Consider the following 18,827-nt stretch of genomic DNA (forward strand, 5'->3'; position numbering starts at 1 on the left):
TTTTTTTTAAATTATCATTTACAAAAATATCACCAAACTTAAAATCATTAAATTATAAAGATAAAAAAATTTTTTATCTAATAATAGTTACAAAAAATATCGCATCAAAATATAATCCCTAATTTTTTTTAAGAATATATCTTCTTGATTATTTTTATCACTTTTGCAATAAGTCACCAAAAAAATATATTTTAAAATTATTTTTGTTAGTTAACCACAATAGAAAAGGGAAAAAAAAACGTACTGACGGGCGCTGTATGAAAGAAAGAACCGCTAAAACCACACTACTTTTTTGTTTTCCTCCTTAAACCCTAAAAAGCAGCTACCTTCTCTCTCTCTCTCTTCGCATTCATTCATTCATTCATTTCATCAAACACTATGCCTGCAAACAAGAAGAACCGTAACAAACACAAAGCTGCTTCTCACGACCCTTTCTTCGCCAACGATTCACGTAAGCGCCGCAAGCCCAACCGCGACGATGCCGATGTCAATGCCGCCGATGAGATTGACAGCGACTTCGACGACGATGACTTCTTCGCCGGGGAACACGGGGAAGACCTATCCGAGCAGCAGCAGGAGGAAGAAGAAGAAACCGGAGCTGAAGCTCGGAAGAGAATTGCCCAGGACTTCTTGAGAAAGTATCGCGATGCAGCAAAGAAGAAGGAAGATGAAGATGAGAGTGAAGGTGCTGATGAAGACGAAGAAGGGTTCAGAGATTCTCTCGTTGCTGAGAAACTCATCAAGGACCAGCAAGAGGAGAGTGGCAGAGTCAGAAGAGCCATTGCTTCAAGGTTAGAAATTACGATCCTAATGTTTCACTTTCAAGCTTTTATTTTAGTTTACTAGTTTTAGATTAGGTTAAATGTGTTATGTGTTTGCGATCTTCATGAAATTGTAACATAGGGGAATTTCGTTTTTAGGGTGCAAGTGCCGGAGACTAGTGGTACTGACGGTGGGTTTAGGGTGCTGGTGAAGCACCGGCATTCTGTGACTGCGGTGGCCCTGTCTGAGGATGATACGAAAGGATTTTCAGCTTCAAAGGATGGGAGTATTATGCAGTGGGATGTGAGTACTGGGAAATTTGAGAAGTATAGGTGGCCGAGTGATCCGGTGCTGAAGAGTCATGGATTGAAGGATCCGCAGAGTAAAGCTAAGAAGCAGAGTAAACATGTGTTGGCATTGGCCGCAAGTTCGGATGCTCGGTATTTAGCAACTGGAGGTCTTGACAGGCATGTTCATATATGGGATACTCGTACCAGAGAGCATGTTCAGGTAGCTATTCATTCTTCAATAATCTGCAATTTGTGATAACTATATTGATTTGAAATTTAGCAAGGTCACAGTGTTCATTTTCTTTTTTTGCAATTTGTTTGTTATCTGCACTATTAAGTTATCAAATAATGGAAAACCAAGGGAAATGTAGACCATGTTTCTCCTATTGCGGCATAGTAATTTAGTCAAAGCACAGGCTTCTTCTATGACTGAAGTTATAGGATCTTGGACATTTTTGTTGGGACTTGCAAAGAATGGTTCTTACTCTCCTCTATTGTTTTTACAGGCATTTCCTGGTCACCGAGGCCCTGTTTCTTGTTTGGCTTTTAGACAAGGAACTTCAGAGCTTTTCTCTGGTTCATTTGACCGAACGATTAAGATATGGAATGTCGAAGACAGAACTTACATGAATACTCTATTTGGCCACCAGAGTGAAGTGATAAGCATTGATTGCTTGCGCAAGGAAAGGGTATTAACCGCTGGGCGCGATCATACCATGCAGATGTTCAAGGTACTATGTTTCTCCCCTAAAGTGAAATTTAGAGTATTTGGCTATTAAACAACTCGTATGTTAGATACTGCTTGATTTCTACTTTTCTTTTTAATGCTATTTTACTTTTATCTCTTTTGTCTATGAAAATTTCTAGTGATAAAATGAAAATTTTTGAGCTACAGACTTCAATTTACTTTTTATGTTTTCTTTCCTTTTCCCCTCATATGGGAGTATAATTTTGTATTGTCTTTTTCTTGATGTGTATTCTAGGTTCATGAAGAGTCCCGTCTTATATTTCGCGCACCTGCATCTTCGTTAGAATGTTGTTGTTTTATTAATGATGGTGAATTTTTATCTGGTTCGGATGACGGAAGCATTGAGTTTTGGAGAGCAGTGAAAAAGAAGCCTACCTACATTGTGAAGAATGCTCATGCTTTACCAACAGAAAGCACAAAATCTGAACAAATCGATGGTGGAAGAATGCCCAGCGGTAACTTAGGCAAAACCCTTAATATTCTTTCCATACAATATGCCTTGTTCAATCAAAGATCTCCTAAAATATGAATGGTTAATTACAAAGTGCATTATTTGTTGCTTTTCTTCCTAGCTGCAAGTTCTGCAATCTCAATGCATGAATTGTGATGCTTAGTTAAACTTACCTAGTTACCTTACAATCCTAAAGTGATACTATTATCTTTGTCTACAGAAAATGGTCATCACCATCCCGAGACTCAGCATCCTTCATCAGTATTTTCGTGGGTCAGTGCGGTGACTGTTTGTAGAAATAGTGACCTTGCTGCCTCTGGTGCTGGTAACGGTTCTGTTCGATTATGGGCAATAGAAAGTGAGACTAATAATATCAAATTTTGTCACAATGTGCCATTGGTAAGTAAAAGGAAATGCCACAAAAAACAATTGCCTTTTTCCTTGTGAAATTTTGTTCATAAAATTTGTAGTTCTATATGCTAAATCAAGTATTGTGCAATTAAAAGCAATTTCCAAAATGTTGAACCTCCTACCCATTATTAGATTTGCATTTGTGCAAATGTTGAGTTTGATTTTGCAGTTGAAAAGCCCACCATGACTCAATATTTTGGCCCTTAAACCATTTTGCATACAGGTTGGGTTTGTGAATTCCTTGACTATTGCAAAATCAGCAAAGTTTCTGATTGCTGGAGTTGGACAGGTAACACTTTGCTCCATCTGTTTATATTCTGCATGATATCATTCTCTTTCTTTTGATACACAGTTTAGCTCAATGTTCAACTGGCTCACTACTTATTTGAGCCTTGCTCGGTTCTACTTTGACTTTATTAGCCTTAGGAATAATGGGAAGTTTTATTGTGCACTTACCATCTATGCCATTTGCGTTCTCTTTCTCTCCTTTTTGGCCTAAACTTTAGCTTTTCTCATTCTTGTATGAATATAACTAAAAGTGAGTATAACCGTGGTAGTAAATGAACTTTCTCCTGCTGCATGCAACTCGGTCTAAGAATACTTTGTTTTATATAAGATATAACTATTAACAATGGATTTATGGCTATTCACGTCTGACGAAGCATGGCGTATAAATGATATTTCCTCGGAAATGAAAATTTTCAGGACTTTAAAACGGGAGGCTGTGTGAATTGAGAATCGTCACATTTATTTACTAGTAACTTGTCTATCTAGGTGTTCCCCCACTATCATTTTAAGTAAGTAGCATACGACTAATTAGATTAAAAAAAAAACGATATATATTGATCCCTTTCACTAGCCATTGTTGCTGTACAGAAATTTAGAATTATCGGTTTATCCCCTAACATAAGATGTCTTTGTTTACTTACAGGAACCTCGTCTAGGCAGGTGGGGACGAATCCCTGAAGCTCGAAATGGAGTTTCAATTCTACCTCTTAAGATATCATAAGAGCAACCTCAATTTTGACTAAATACTAAATGCAACATTTTGAGTTGATAGGTGTCGCAGATCCCAGTTATATGTATTCCATTACATTTAATTTTTGGCCCCCTTCTTAATAGCTATCTCAGTAGTGTTCTGTTACATCTTTTTGAGTTCCTGAATTTTGATTTATGCGTTGACAAGGCCACGAAGAATTGATAAGGGAAAACCGTGCCATTCAGTTGTCTTTGCTCCCATAATCACATGAAGACGGTGTGATTATCGATGCAGGAAAGGCTCTTGTTGAAACAATTTTGTAGTTATGTATTTGTTGGAAGGGCCAAAGTATGAAAAATGGTTAAGGATCTATAGATGATTGAGATTAATTTATCACCTTTTAGAGTAATGTGATTTTTACACATTTTCTTTGCTTTTTATATATAAGATCACTTTTTCGCTTGATAAGTCATTTGTTATAATTTTCAGATGCGTGATTATGTAATGTGTCTTTATACACTAAGTTGGTGAGATGAGATTAGATGAGATGTGAAATTTATCTCACGAAAATTTATCATCATTCAATGGTTGTTTGACAGATGTGTATTAACACAATTGTTACAATCTGTCCTCTTCACACATAGTAAAGCAACCGATACTTACAACGACTAGCACCTGAGATTCGACAAAAGCTTAGTTGAGGACCTTATGCGTAAATAATTTGTACTAAATACATGTCTGATTGTCTGAATGTTAAATGGAATCAACAAAAATCAATTCTGCAATTTATAGATTGCTCATCTTAGTCAAACCAAAATTTACTATTGAGTTCAAAATCGATTATACTATTAAGTCATTTTCCGTTCTGCTTAATAATTGTGATTGTTTAACATTTTACGGGGAAGCAAAAACCTACCAAATACTCACTAAACAAACGGAAGATACCCCGAACTTGAATGATCAAACATTCAAAGCAGTTTAATATCGTACTCGTTTGGAGGGGATGCTTGAATAGAATGAAAACAAGACGAAGGGAATTATGATTATGGGGGAACTCCAGCTATTCGAAGGGAATCACCGGTATGATTTCGGTGTCTTATTTGTTATTTCTAACGGAATTCATATAATAATTCGGCAGAGTGAAAGTAAATAAATAGTTACAGGTGATTGTGTTTTTGAAATTAATTTTCATGCTCTGTAAGTAGGGATGGCAATCTATACCTTACCCGCGGGTACCTAATCCGTTTGAGTAGGATTGTCTATCCGACCCGTTGCGGGTAAGATTGGGTGCGGTGCGGGTTTATCTGCGGGTAGGATAGGGTACGAGTTCAAAATATATCCTACCCTACTCTACTCGCATCCCTAATATATTATATAATATATATGTAGTAAAGAAAGTGAATGTTGAACTTACCATCTTCCTCTTATAAAAACTTGAAATAACCACTAAGTTAGCTGATGATCATATTATTTGTAATTTTATGGGTTTTTTACTTAAATAAAATGTATGGGAGTCAAAATTACCTGATTCCCCTGAAACAAATTCTGCAACGTAAATCCCCTCTTGGTATTATTATATAAATCGTCCTAGGCTGCATAGGGTTACATAAAACGTGAATCATCTTAGCCTGGGACGATTTATGCATGAACATGTTAGGCAAATCAAACGTAAATCGTGGCAGGGTCTCCAGGGTTAGAAGAAGAGCATAAATCGTCCCAGGGTGGTAGGTTTTACGTGTTAATGGGCTAACTCTCACTGGGCTGCCACGATTTATGCATTATTGGGACCCTATTGAGCCTGGCACAATTTATGTTTGTTTTCGTAACACTAACTGGAGACCCTGCCACGATTTACGTTTGATTTGCCTAACATATTCATGCATAAATCGTCTCAGGCTAAAATGATTCACGTTTTATGTAACCCTATGCAGCCTAGGACGATTTATATAATAATATCAAGAGGGGATTTACATTGCAGAATTCGTTTCAGGGGAATCAGGTAATTTTGACTCCCATACATTTTATTTAAGTAAAAAACCCTAATTTTATGTTAAATTTCTTTAAGATTTTATTGTTTTTAATTTTAATTTGAACTTAATTTTTTATTTTCTATTTTATTAATATGTACAAAATTTTAAATGGTTAAATCTTATATTTATTTAAATTTTTTTTATTTTTCTATGGGTAGAATCAAGTAAGATAAAGTTTAGAATTTCACAAGTACGAATAAGGTTAGGACTGAGAAATTCTCAACCTGTGGGTAAGATAGGATAGAATTCGCGGGTAAGATAGGATAGAATCTAAACCCTACCCTACCCATTCGCGGGTAAGATAGGATAGAGTCTAAACCCTACCCTACCCATTACCAACCCTATCTGTAAGTGTAAAAAAATTTCACACAAACAAATAATTGTGTTTCCACATCAATTAAAATAATTAATTTTCAAACTTACTTAAAAAAATTATTTGGATGACCGAATAAAATTTTACATTAATCATGCATCAAAAATTAAAACTATTTTCAGCATTACGTGGAATGTACAATAACAATTTTCACTATAAACATGTAAGAATCAAGGTTTTACAACGGCCCCACTTTTTCAACCCGACTGAGGGGTAAGAGTTGAAAAACCATAGGAGTGACGATCTTCCGATCTTCCGTGTTGTTTAATGATGCCAGGGGAGTGACGAGATCGAAGTTAATGATTAGAGCCTAAATCATGTATAATACGACAGTTATGTGTAACTCGTCACATCAACTAAACAGCCTATTCAAGTAGGTTTTGGAAGGAATTTATACAATATGCTTAAGAAACCAACCAGTACAGGTTTCAGAATCCAGAGTATAAATGTATAATTTTAACAACTTTATTGAGAGCTCAACTACACATACCCTATCTCTTCATTTGTTCCCTTGGAGCACAAGTGCAACTCGCACTCATCAAGCTATCTGGTAGTAACAATCCGCGCGACCTGATCTTTGAGTTAACCAGTTGAGTAAGGGACTTCCCTTCCTATAAAAAATCATATAAGGTTACATTAAGAGAAAGAACAAGTCAAGGCAAGGAACTCATTTCCAGACCTAAACACTGGGAATGACGAGACGTACTTTATATGAACAGTTCATGAAAGAGGTGAAAATTCAGTAGCACCCTAACTGGACGAGCTAAAAATTGATATGAACAGGTGAAGAATTCAGTTGCACCTAACAGCATGAGCTAAAGCTCATTACACAGTGAATCTCTAGCTTCAGAACTAGGTGGGGATAACAAATCAATATTCCTATTAAAAATTGAAAGAGCACACATCGGTGTCCTATTTGCCGGCCAAACTCCAGAATTTATCTTCCCACCTGGTTAAATGTTGCATAGTTAGCCACCCTAGCAATTCACAGGAATTTACATTAGCTACTTGTACTTTCAGTCACTTTTTTGTCATCTGCTGTATCCTGCTTCTTGTCCTGACCATCAACCAATTCCTGATCCACAGAAGTAGCAGCATGTAAATCCAGATTTTCACTTTGTGTTTGAACTGGTTCACAGGTTTCAGTGCTTGGTCTCTCATCAAGAGATTCTGATGGTTCAGAATCCACTGGTTCATCCTTTGTAGGCGGATCACCAGATGAGTCAGATGATGGCTTAGTTGTGTCAGGATCTATGGTCCCTGATTTGATCTCAGGTTCTCCATTGGGAAGACCAGAAGGGTCACCAGCATCAGAAGACTCCCTCCATTCAACCCACTCAACTGGTTTTTCAGTTCCGTCATTTTCTAATTTTTGTATTGCTTCAGGTGATGATGTTGCAGTGTCTGCTAACTCCTCATCTTCACCCCCAGTTACATTATCATCTCTACTGGTATTGATGGCACTCTCCTCAGCATTAGGTGATGAAGAAGCAAGAGAGGCAGTTGAGCGCTCATTGACTGCCCGATCTCTATCCTCCTCGAAAGCAAACCAGTTGGAATTCGTAAAGAGAGACCCACTGCAAGTGGCAAGGCAAATGTTGAGAAAAACAAACCAAAGCAAAATTAACAGAACAGAAATGATAGTTCATTCCACTTAGAAAACTGAAATAATAATGACAAAAAAAAAGGCATGCCATTCACCTTTCATGGTCCTCTCCCAACCGTAAAGAAGAAATAACCACCTCTGCAGATTCATCATCAAAATAGACATCCTGCTATACATAATCATTAATATCAGAAGCTTCATTATGGTCATGAAACAAATCTAAGAAGAAACATAAGAAGTGAAAAAGACAATCATGATAATCACAATTTTAAAAAAAGAAAAGGATAAAATAAATTGTGCAGTGACTGCAGAGATTTGTGCAGGTGAAAACTTAAGATATACAGAGCTGGGATTGAATTCCAGAATACACACCTTGTAGCTAAGATCATGGAAACAGACATCCACGAATCACTACTACTTCTACCAACCCAAATGGTTGGAGACACTATCATAGACCACAACAAAAAAATATAAAATATACAAAGGGCTTGTAGAAAAGGCATAAACTATGGATATTCAAAAGAAATGTAGAAACATTAAGTATTCTCGATATTGAGGCACTATTATTGATGAAAACTCACACCAAGTTGGTATAGATAGTCTCTTTGTTTTGTCATACAGTTCATATATATTCTCTATCAACTAACAAAAATAGCTCAAATTGGATTTCAACTTCCTCATATTCCCTTCTTTCTTAGGTTGGTCTATAATTATTAATATCAAAATAGCCAATTCAAGCAAAGACTGCAAACAGTAAATTATAAAATAACACCTAGAAAATGCATTCAGTCAAGAAATTCACAAGAAAAACAACAAAGCTTAAATTCCAATAACCCACTCACTATAAGATCAAAAGTTTCCCAAGGTTAGGTGCATTAAACAAGCAGTCTAAAGCTCATATAACAGTATATGGAGACTGGAAGATCAAACATCTATGCCTGTATTGTATGCACAACATACTTGAGAGGTGAATGGTGAACCTAACTAATGCCCTAATGTAGCACAAATCTTGCACAAGACATTACCTTTTCCATCTAGGTTTAAATTGTTCATGTGAGAACATCCAAGTAATTAACTTCCACAAAGGTAATTATAAATTCAGTTCACCACAAGTCCTAGTACTAAGGAAAATAAAAAGCATACCTCATCATCTCGTTCAAGTGAGCCATGAACCTGAAACACATTTAGGTCAAGAATTAAGAACTATAGAAGACATTATGTTGATAAGTAATGGTACCAAAACAATAGTAAACAAAGCAGGATAATAATTGCCATTGAACTTTTGGAAGAAATTAACTATCAACCACTACAAAAAGCAGGAAGCGGTCCATGAAGAAAACATGCAAAAAGCACAAACTGACTATTTGTTGGAAAATTTTCATCAGCAATTTCACAAAATAAGTAGCAGCTGGTGAAATTGAGAAGAGTTTATTGGCAGTTTTCAGTAAGAACCACAATTTCCATTAAATTAAAGAACCTGAATAACATGCAAATTCCAAAAAAGCTGAAAAACTATGTGCTTTTCACCCTGCTTGGAATTGATTATAACAATGGAAAAACTGTTGCAACTCACTTTCTCGTACACTTGTACCTACCAGACAATTTCATAAATTACTCTTTTAGGCCTTCTTGGACCCAGAAAAAAGCTGTTGCATTTGAGTTAAATCACCTGATATTTTGACACTCCACACAACTTATCATTTTAGGTATTCAGTTTACTTCCAGCCATTTTTAATAAGACTGTTTAACTGGCAACAATAATAACAGATCAAGAACCAATACTATTAAGTTGATAAAATAAACCTTGAAATGCTCTTATGAAAAATTATACATGTTTAGTTTCAAAATTCAGGCCTATAAATAATGACACTAAGAAAAGCACATTCAGCTTTGGACTAATGTAAGCAACTTTACCTCTTCAATGTCTTCATTATTGTAAATACCATAACGGAAGGCCTGACTTAGGTTATTTGCCAAGGCTGCAACATCATAGTCCCGATCCTGGTAATCATCCTCATCACTATCCCTATTCCTGTCATGCAACGCTGTCGGTCTCCTGTAACAACCAATTTGTTTATAGTTGTTAGAAGACAACAGACATACATAAAACTGCACTTTGTGACCCACACTAAGATGGAGACTAAAGAGTTAGAAGAGAACCCACACAAAAGCCGCCACAGGTCATAACCCCAACAATTATAAGAATTTATTTTCAATGACCAAAAAGAGTCACAGTCAAGCTCTTTTGGTTTCAACGCGCACACTGACTGTAATTCTTTTTTGTAGCAGGATAAAAAATGAGTGAATGACTACAATCCCACAAACTTCAAACAGATGGTAGAGTAATATTCACAACGGAGCTAAAACACTCAATAGGATCTTTTCCATCGTAAATAGCATGCAGTCATCCAGGAGGGGGCAAATTTAATTTAAAGCTCATTTAGAGTACACGTGCTGATCAACCATTTGTTAGAAAGAATATGGAGCTAAGACAAATAGAACATACCCACATGCCCACTGATAGACATTTTCCACAGCATTCCGCTTTGATAGAATGTTCATGTACCAATCTGTCCATTCACTGTATCTCTGCGAATACAGAAAAGTTTGAGAAAGGGAGCTCAGGATAGACAGTGTCAACATTCATTTTATGCAATTAAAAGCTAAAACAACAGACATTCACTTACTGAAAAAAGCTGGTTGAACAATAGACATCAAACAGTATAGCCATACAAGTTTAAGCACTATAAAATCCTACCACAATAATTGCTGCAGACATAGTAACAGACCTGCAAATGTTCCTGAATCACACTGTTGTTATTGCCAAACTGGACAAGTTTGTTAGATATGCGAGTTAAGTGTCCTATGCTTCCTATCCTAGGTGGTGCTTTGTTTTCAGCATGTGTTGTTGGCTGCAAGATATTTGCAAATACAAATCGGATCATTAAAATGTTATTCATCTATATACAGATGAACATATTTAAACAAAAAATTTGTTCGAGACATGAACTATAGAAAAAATGCTGATGCACCTTGTTTGCACCAGATTCCAACGTGTTATGTTTTTCTGCTTGAATAATTCGCCCAACAAAATCACAATCACGGAGAAGATGTTCCACGAGAGAAGAATTCTTACTCTCCAAGCATGAAATTATGATATTTTCAACATGGTGATGCAAAAAGTTATTGTATGGGTACCTACAATATTCAAACAGTGTATTAGCAATAAAATTGGATAACTCTACCCCCACAAATAACAGAATTACTAAAACTTACTCAAAGAACAAGTCTATAATTCTTTGTACTGCTCCAAGATCAATCAATTTCTTTTCAGCAGCTTCACTACCAACAGTTACCAAGACCGATAGAAATTCTACAATCTGAAAGGATGTGTTCTATTAATAATTTAAAATCAAAGCAAAGCTGAAATTACCATTCAACATCTTCAAAACCATGGTTCAGGGTTTAAAATAGCAGTAGCAAAGGTCAACCACCAATGACTAAATCTCAAAAAGCAATGCATTTTGTCCACATACCTTCAAACGATGTTTTCCGAGAGGTGGTTGTAACTTGCCAAAGGTGGTTAGCAACTGACTTTCGGCAGAAGAAATATCCAAAAGCTTGAGTAGATCACCTACAGAAAAGAGACTGATGAGCATTTATTTTCTCCAGCAGCTTTCAAAATAAATCATGAAAACAAGACAAGTACACATGCCAAAACTAACTTAACTAATTGAAATGAACCCACTTAGTACAAAACACTTGTCAAATATTAGCCCTGGCGCCAAAAGCAAATGAGCTTAGATGGCATTCCATAACACCCAAGTCAGAGATAAACGACACACAAGGTCTTCATTTGGATGGGTCTAATCTAGGCAGTTAACAGGAATATAAAACATGATGAGTTCCCTGGAAAGAGGACCGAACTCAAACCACAGCCATTCAGTTTCTCTCATTTCAAAAGCCTTATTCCTAAACTAGACCTATAGAGAATTCCCTAACAAGCATCATAGTGGTGAAGGCAGGTTGGCTGACATCTGTCAACACCATCTGCAATAATGGCACTGGGGTAGCTATTAAAAAACATTATTTTAGACCTCATATGTTCTTATGATCCTAAAACAAATAAAGTTTTCTAACATCAAACAAGGAAGTAATAGGTTCTTTCTGGGAAGAAATTTTACCTAGGTTCTCAAGCATGCCATCAACGGTTTCAGGATTTGCAGTTACCGTAGAGCCATTATTCATTTTATATGCATTAAATCCTCCAATAGTAAGTTTCTTAGGATCTAGCAAAGATATACATATGGACAGAGAGTTAACAAGAACAGATTTTGGCCGAGAGTCCTCCAGAGCATGCCGGAATAATCTTCCTATGAAGCTGCAGATAGAAGATAATATAAGATATTAGTAAACAAAGAACACTTAATGTACCAACCTCAAGTCCCTAAAAATCAATATATGGTAGCATTCGTTTATAAAAGCTGTCTTGGGAGTATACCTCGGGCTTTTTATTTTGGAACAAAGCCCTGCTGGAGCACATCGTGTAATAGCACACAGGGTTTCTGCTGCATTAGCATGCACCTCAGGAGAATCCTGTAAAAACCACAGTAGAGGAATGTACTGTTAACATCATTCCCTAACCTCATTTCATAAAGAGAAATAGAGAATACGGTTACGTGCATTATCATTACACCATTCACTCGAGCTTCTCAGCAACAGGTCAAATGTTGCAGGGACCTTTTGATTACTAGGATATGTTTGCTCAGAAGGTAAAATATGGTTATTTCTTTCTTGGATATTGTTAAGATCCAATTGCAAGGCATGGGGACTTGAGTCCCACATTTAAAATATAGGAGGTTAATTGCTGGTTTACAAGCCCTTGATCTCTGCAACCCACTACGCTAGGTTTTTGTTGTGTGATTCTTCCCAAGGTTCTTATCGATTGATATCAAAGCCTTCCACCATGACTCTAAACTGAAATCAGGCAATGTGAGTGGTGTCTAACAACATCATAGTCTTCCACTAGGACAACTCCCCTGGCTTAGTGCACAACCATCCTGTAGGGGCACTAGGGCTGTGAAATTATGTTAGGATTCATACGCAAGATATGCGACTTGAGTCCCATTTCAGAAGTAGGGATCTATAGCCTTGTGCTCTCTAACCACAATAGCTAGCTTTTGTGGAGCGGTTCTACCAGTTCTTATCAGATTCTTGAGAATAGTGTGCTTGATTCATTTATGGCTTTTCTTCATTTATCTTGGTGTATATTATCTTCTTGCAAACAATATACTTTTTTAATTAAAAAAAATATCCCACTCCCACATAGTAGCATATCGACAACTGGGTTTTCCATATTTTTATATATTTTGAAAACCAACATTACTTACTGAAGAACTGAACTTGTCAACAATCATATCAAGCACATCAGTGTCTTCAATCCACTTCATTGCATCCACATGATTTACATACATATGCTCATCAGCACCAATCAAGCGTATCAAAACCTGGGTTTTAAGGGACAGAAAAAAGAAAAATTATTACCAAGATAACAATTTACTTGCACACTACAATACAAGGGAATAGAAATCTTAGTTACCCGTGGAAGTAAATATCTTTTTAAGACTAAAATAATATAATGCATGTGACCAGCAAAAGTAATATCATTAAAAAAATTCAAATATATTTTGTGCCATAAACCAACCTCCATGACAGATGTAATTCCAATCAAATCGACTAGTTTATTCACAATTTCCTGGTGAGCCTGGATAGCCATAAGGACAACATATTAGCAATTACAACTACACAGAAGCACAGCGCAATATATACCACAAAATGCAGAAAAGTTCAGACCTCAACATTTTGAACTTTCAAAACAATGACAAATAGTTACAATTAATTCATTATGCAACACTAGCGGCTTAAAAAGGATACTTTTAGATTTTTTTTTTAGGTATCTGTACAATGAAAAGGAGGAAGATAAATAGTTTGCATAGAGGAAGAAAGCTACATTTTGAGGAAGTGATTAAGAGTTTAACGACTGTTACTTCCAAGCATGGAAGGGATGTGAAGTAGGAAGAAGAAAATAGAATGAGTAGTTACCGTTGGTTGCTTCTAAGAAGTGGGTGATGGTGGTTTTTTCATAGGAGTAAAATAGATAGATGAAATTTGGCACAAAAATTGGTCAGGCTCCTTCAAATATTGTATAGACATAGATGTATAGATTTAGACGTACATATAATAAATCCTCAAGAGAGGACAAAGAGGCAAAACTTGTAATTATCATAACAATTAATTAGCAATATTGAAAAGAAAATGTCTAGTTCTGCAATAATCACGTCCACTATACGATTCAATGTGATACAGAGATGTTTCTATGTGGAATAAATAAATAAATAAAAGATGGGGTGGACTTACTTGAACATATTGCACAAAAGGAACTGTCTTCCGTAACAACAGGCATACAACTACCTAACAACATAAGAACTTGATAAATATGCACCCAAGATTATTTGTTTAGAAGATATTATAATAAATTAAAATGAGCGACAAGGAAAATAAACAGAACATAGTTATCAAATAATTATTCAAATTGTAAATCAAGAATGACATTGAATAAAAAAACAATTAGAAGAAATTAAAGAATAAGGAGTGAAAAGTAAACCTGCATATATATCATAGATCATATACATAATGTATATGCAGAATATATCAGAATCTGTGTTATATCACGGCAAAATACTAAATGTACTAACTTTAAACCATATACCACAGGCAGGATATCAAAGAATTATAAGATTATGTTATATCCCATCCTCCTCCTTCGCTCTAGCATTTTTTTTCCCCTTTATAGAACTTCATCATTTGCTCTATTCTTCTCACACTGCACCATCACACAAGGGACATACTAAGTCATGATAGGAATTTTGCCCATCTGTCCTTAGTTTATTTAAGGTAAAATGTGAAAATTTCAGGGTCTTTTCGGCTTTGGATCATGTCAGGTCTTCATCACCAACTCAAATTTTCTAATGCAACCCAGAAAAACTCAAGAGGACCCTGAATCCTAGAACACGATTCATGCAGCAATTCACTCTCCAATTGGGATTGTCTGTGTCGCAAATCGTATCACACCAGTCAACACAAATCACAAACCACAAGATTTCTACAACTATGAAACATACTGCTAATTTCTAATTTTGTAGAGCAAGTTTAGACCAACTCAACCAGCATTAGTTTTGAAATCGCAAATAAGTTTGAGGTTACAAAGCAGAATAACCCTTTGTGCGAAATTTTACTTCTAGTCAAGCTCAACTCTTCCCACTCCAAAAGTAATTTTTACAGTGACCAAGCATGCAGTAAAATTCAAATCTCACTAAATCAGTACCTTGCAAAAATATCCAGCAAGTAAATTTCCATGAGAGTGATCTGGCTCCAAAAAGGAGAACAACTTAGTCATCAACTGCCCAAAAAAAAAAAATGAATCAGATCTTCTCAAAAATAGTGAGAAAAAATCATTTAGATATAATGTCTTACTTCCTCATCCTCTACAAGAGTCGTGAGTATAGCATCAACTTCGCAGGTGAATACCTCACAAGCAATAAAAGGGAACCTGTTACAGAATAATAGGAAAAACATGTATCATCACAAAAATCTACCAAACAGGAACTTAAAGCAATATCCAATCCAAGCAACCTACTTGAAAGTTCGCTTCTTTTCAGCATCCTCAGCAGCTTCTTCAACGATGTAACGTATCAATTGTTCAACCTGTGCTTTTCCAGACAAACTGCAGTACAGCAGTAGACAACATAAAACCATTAAATGAAAAAAGAAAAACAACAGTACTTCACCAATCAGATAGAGGGTAACCTAACTGTCTTGGGGTGAGGGTGGGATAGACAAAACCATCAAGAATGACCAGTTTAAAAGTGTTTCCAATAAAAATAATTTGAAATAGGACATAATTTGAAATGGGACTTTGTTGTTTCACTGTAACAATTGGCCAATCACATAATATAGTATCAATAAGGGACTAATTTATCTAGAACACAATTACACAACCAATATCAAAAGTTTAAGAATACGGAGTTAAAATCATAGGCAGCAAGAGACAACATCAAGGAGTTTATTAGACAAAATCTGTGTCTTTTCCTAAGTGGCTGTTTCAATATGTGGTGTTGTGGATTGGGGAAGGGGGGGATGAAGAATCCACCTAAGCATCCATAAAATAGTTTTACCAAAAAAAATTACACTAAGATACTTCATTAACATCATCCTGGGAAAATTAATCAAAGCAGGAACAATAAATAACTGAAACTGCAGTATGAATTAAGAAAGTCAACTAATAACAGGGTTAATAGAGTTATTCAATTTATCTTTTCACTGTGTATACTTTAGTCTTTGGTTTTCAATTATTTCATTGTAGACCCATAATTACCAATAATCTATGGTGTTTTACTATTGTCATCATGGCAACCTTTCATCTAAATTATGTCACCAAGCGACAGATCACAATGAAAATATGTTAATAAATAATCATGTTAATATGAACGGCTTTAATTATTTCAAGCAAGTCTCTTGTCATACCATTCCCACCCATAAGCAGTATTCATAAGAAAAGTAATTATTCATAAGCTGAGATCTTAAGCTGTCTAATGAATAATATTATAGTTCACTACATAGAGACCAGTTTCGTCAAAAGAAAACAAAAGCAGATAAAACGACTAAAACAAAGCCAAAAAAATTCTAATAAGAAATTCATCCTAACAGAAATAAGAGTATTACAAATTTATAAGGCGACTATTAAGAGCTTTGCATTCTTGTATAATTTCATCTTCATCAAGTAGTTCTTCCAAAGTGAAATTGTCCCTATCCAAAATGGTCTCCACCTGCAATATAATACAATACACATAACAAATAATAAAATCACTAACAAATTGAAGTTAAATCGATTTCAGACTCCCAAAGAAATAAGGAATAAACGCAATCCAAATTTTAACTCTAGACTACAGGTTGCAAGCTTTCCTACACCTTTGAGAAAAAAGATTTTATTTGGAATATCAAAGAAAATGTTAGAAATGAATTGCGTCTTTGTTAGTTGTGAAAATAAACCTTCTCATAAATTACAATGCAGCAGATTATGTACATACTACTACTGTTACACTGATCTTACGAACTCAAACATTTCTGAATTCATTCAAAGCAAATTTAAGCCAACAACCACCTCTCAGTATCGTTGGTTTAGTATAATATCTGCAAAGAATTCCCCCAAGAGAACCTAAAATTCATGTGACAGTAACTACAAACAGTAAGACGTACAAGAAATCCATCGCCGTACTATTCAGGCAGGGATCTTCATGCACCAAACAAAACATCCAAGATTATGGAATAGTATATCAAATTTCAAAAACATCATTTCATGTAACACTGCGCAAATTTCACCACCAAAAAGAAAAATTCACATCGACCAATCATGGCAAAGCACCGATCACTCTGATTCTCACAATAGCAACAGCATCAGATTCCACAATCAATCATCCAAAAACTAAATCAAATCAATCGCATAGTAAATTAATTGCAAGAACCCTCCGTACGGCCACATTTTCCATAGAACCAAACGGAAAATCAAATCCGAGCAAACACCACATAAATTAAAACAACCAACAAATCAGTGCACTAAAGCAGCTTGCAGAACAACGCACAAAAATCGAAGAAGTATATGAAATGAGAGAGTACGGAACTCACAGGAGACGCAGTAGACAAGCCAGCCATGCGCCAAAACATCTTGAATTCTCAGAGGAGGAAGAAGAAAGAATCGGATCTGGCAGGGCGCAGAAACCCTAGCGGCTCGGGTTCCCAAATCGAATCAGGAACGGGGGAAACCCTAGAATCGGGAACAGCGAGGAGGTTGGATAGATCGAAATGGAAGCGAAAAGCAGAGAGAAAGAGAGAGTGAAAACCAAAAACCACCTTAAATCGCGGGAGAAAAGATTGTTTACAAGCAAATGAATAGCATAGCACTGCAACCTTTCATCAAAGCATTCATTCGTATATATATATTTACTGTGAATGTGAATTTTGAAATTTGCATAGGCTTTATTAGCTTACTCTCTTATTCATTTTGATTTTTCTTTTTCTCTCATTTGCACACATTCTTTCTTTCTTTCTTTCTTTTTTATTTGAAGAGGGGAAAAAATATTTCTCAAAAAAAAGAAAAATACACAACAAATTTATAAAATCATTTAACGAGAATTAAATAATATATATAATTTTCTATTTTTTATTGATTGGTTCCATTATTTTTAGAATAATTTTGTCATATATAATATAATATTATATATGTAATCTTAGGAAAAGTGAGTTCAATTTATATGAAAGACTTTAGATAAAATAATAATTTGATGTGATTTTGTATGAAATTGAAAAAATGATGGGTAAGGAAATACAAAATATCATGAACTGTTTATGGCTTCTCCTCCAAAGTTGGAGGATTATTGTTGTCCACTTGCTAAGTCGCTAACGGGAAGCACTCAACGTGTCTCCAAATTTTTGGATCACATTTTCTTTTCTCTGATAAATTTCATTCCTCTGTTGATATAAAATTTTGCAATCATAAGATAGTCAAAGAAAAGCTATCGTCTAAAGTCTAAACGGGACAAATAAATAAATAATAAATAAGGAAAAAACTATGGTCTAATATAAAATATCAAATTAGTCTTCAAAATAATTAAATGCTTTAATAATTTAGTTTCTAAAAAATACCACTAAATTAAATTATTATTTTGTATAATTTTGTTTGTGTATCACTGTTAAATATTACATAATGAATTGAAAAATGGCATATAATAAATTAAATTTATATGTCTATATTTATTAATGACATGTGAGTATGTGACAAAATGAACATTATATTAATCTTTTTTTAAAAATCAAATTGAATTGCTGAATTTTTTTAAAAACAGGTTAATTTAAGCATGATATTTCGTAAGTCTATTTTGAAGATAACCCTCTAAGCTATCTCCTTGCAGCATTTATCGCCAATCAACATCATCAGTAACGTAATTTTGCAGTGAATACGATAAATATAAATACAATAATTGTGTAGCAAAACAATGCCATCTTTTCTTCTTTCTTTCCTTTTTTTTTTTTTTTTTTTGATAATTTTGCATGTCCATTTTGTC

At 35.1% G+C, this 18,827-nt stretch overlaps 2 protein-coding genes across 15 annotated transcripts; one reads left to right on the forward strand and one right to left on the reverse strand.

Annotated features, from left to right (window-relative positions):
- The first annotated feature begins 247 nt into the window (after window positions 1–247).
- On the forward strand, window positions 248–4,109 carry LOC112741455 (U3 snoRNP-associated protein-like EMB2271). The gene is made up of 7 exons (XM_025790454.3): window positions 248–791; window positions 921–1,272; window positions 1,559–1,783; window positions 2,036–2,255; window positions 2,472–2,650; window positions 2,886–2,951; window positions 3,594–4,109. The coding sequence occupies exons 1-7, from the start codon at window positions 379–381 to the stop codon at window positions 3,669–3,671; spliced, it is 1,533 nt and encodes a 510-aa protein (XP_025646239.1). The 5' UTR covers window positions 248–378; the 3' UTR covers window positions 3,672–4,109.
- A 2,069-nt stretch (window positions 4,110–6,178) lies between these two features.
- Window positions 6,179–17,850, reverse strand: LOC112741456 (uncharacterized). 14 transcript variants are annotated; one of them, XR_011870598.1, is made up of 21 exons: window positions 17,617–17,850; window positions 17,392–17,530; window positions 16,432–16,535; window positions 15,347–15,433; window positions 15,184–15,259; window positions 15,035–15,109; window positions 14,068–14,121; window positions 13,355–13,414; window positions 13,041–13,157; window positions 12,152–12,246; window positions 11,835–12,031; window positions 11,187–11,284; window positions 10,927–11,030; window positions 10,683–10,848; window positions 10,440–10,562; window positions 10,157–10,239; window positions 9,565–9,706; window positions 8,794–8,823; window positions 7,746–7,816; window positions 6,751–7,621; window positions 6,179–6,655 (listed from the first exon to the last, which is right to left on the reverse strand). XR_011870598.1 is itself a non-coding variant. In XM_072213745.1 (20 exons), exons 2-20 carry the CDS (start codon window positions 17,428–17,430, stop codon window positions 7,045–7,047), a joined length of 2,298 nt encoding a protein of 765 aa, XP_072069846.1. In that variant the 5' UTR covers window positions 17,431–17,530; window positions 17,617–17,850; the 3' UTR covers window positions 6,397–7,044. The 14 variants fall into 14 exon arrangements, 5 of the variants coding, with proteins under 5 accessions (XP_072069846.1, XP_025646240.1, XP_072069848.1 ...); XR_011870597.1 differs by having other exon boundaries at window positions 7,746–7,819; window positions 17,617–17,798; XR_011870600.1 differs by having other exon boundaries at window positions 6,994–7,621; window positions 17,617–17,797.
- Window positions 17,851–18,827: the final 977 nt, after the last annotated feature.

The sequence above is a fragment of the Arachis hypogaea genome, chromosome 14 (genome assembly GCF_003086295.3).
Source record: "Arachis hypogaea cultivar Tifrunner chromosome 14, arahy.Tifrunner.gnm2.J5K5, whole genome shotgun sequence".
NCBI lineage: Eukaryota > Viridiplantae > Streptophyta > Magnoliopsida > Fabales > Fabaceae > Arachis > Arachis hypogaea.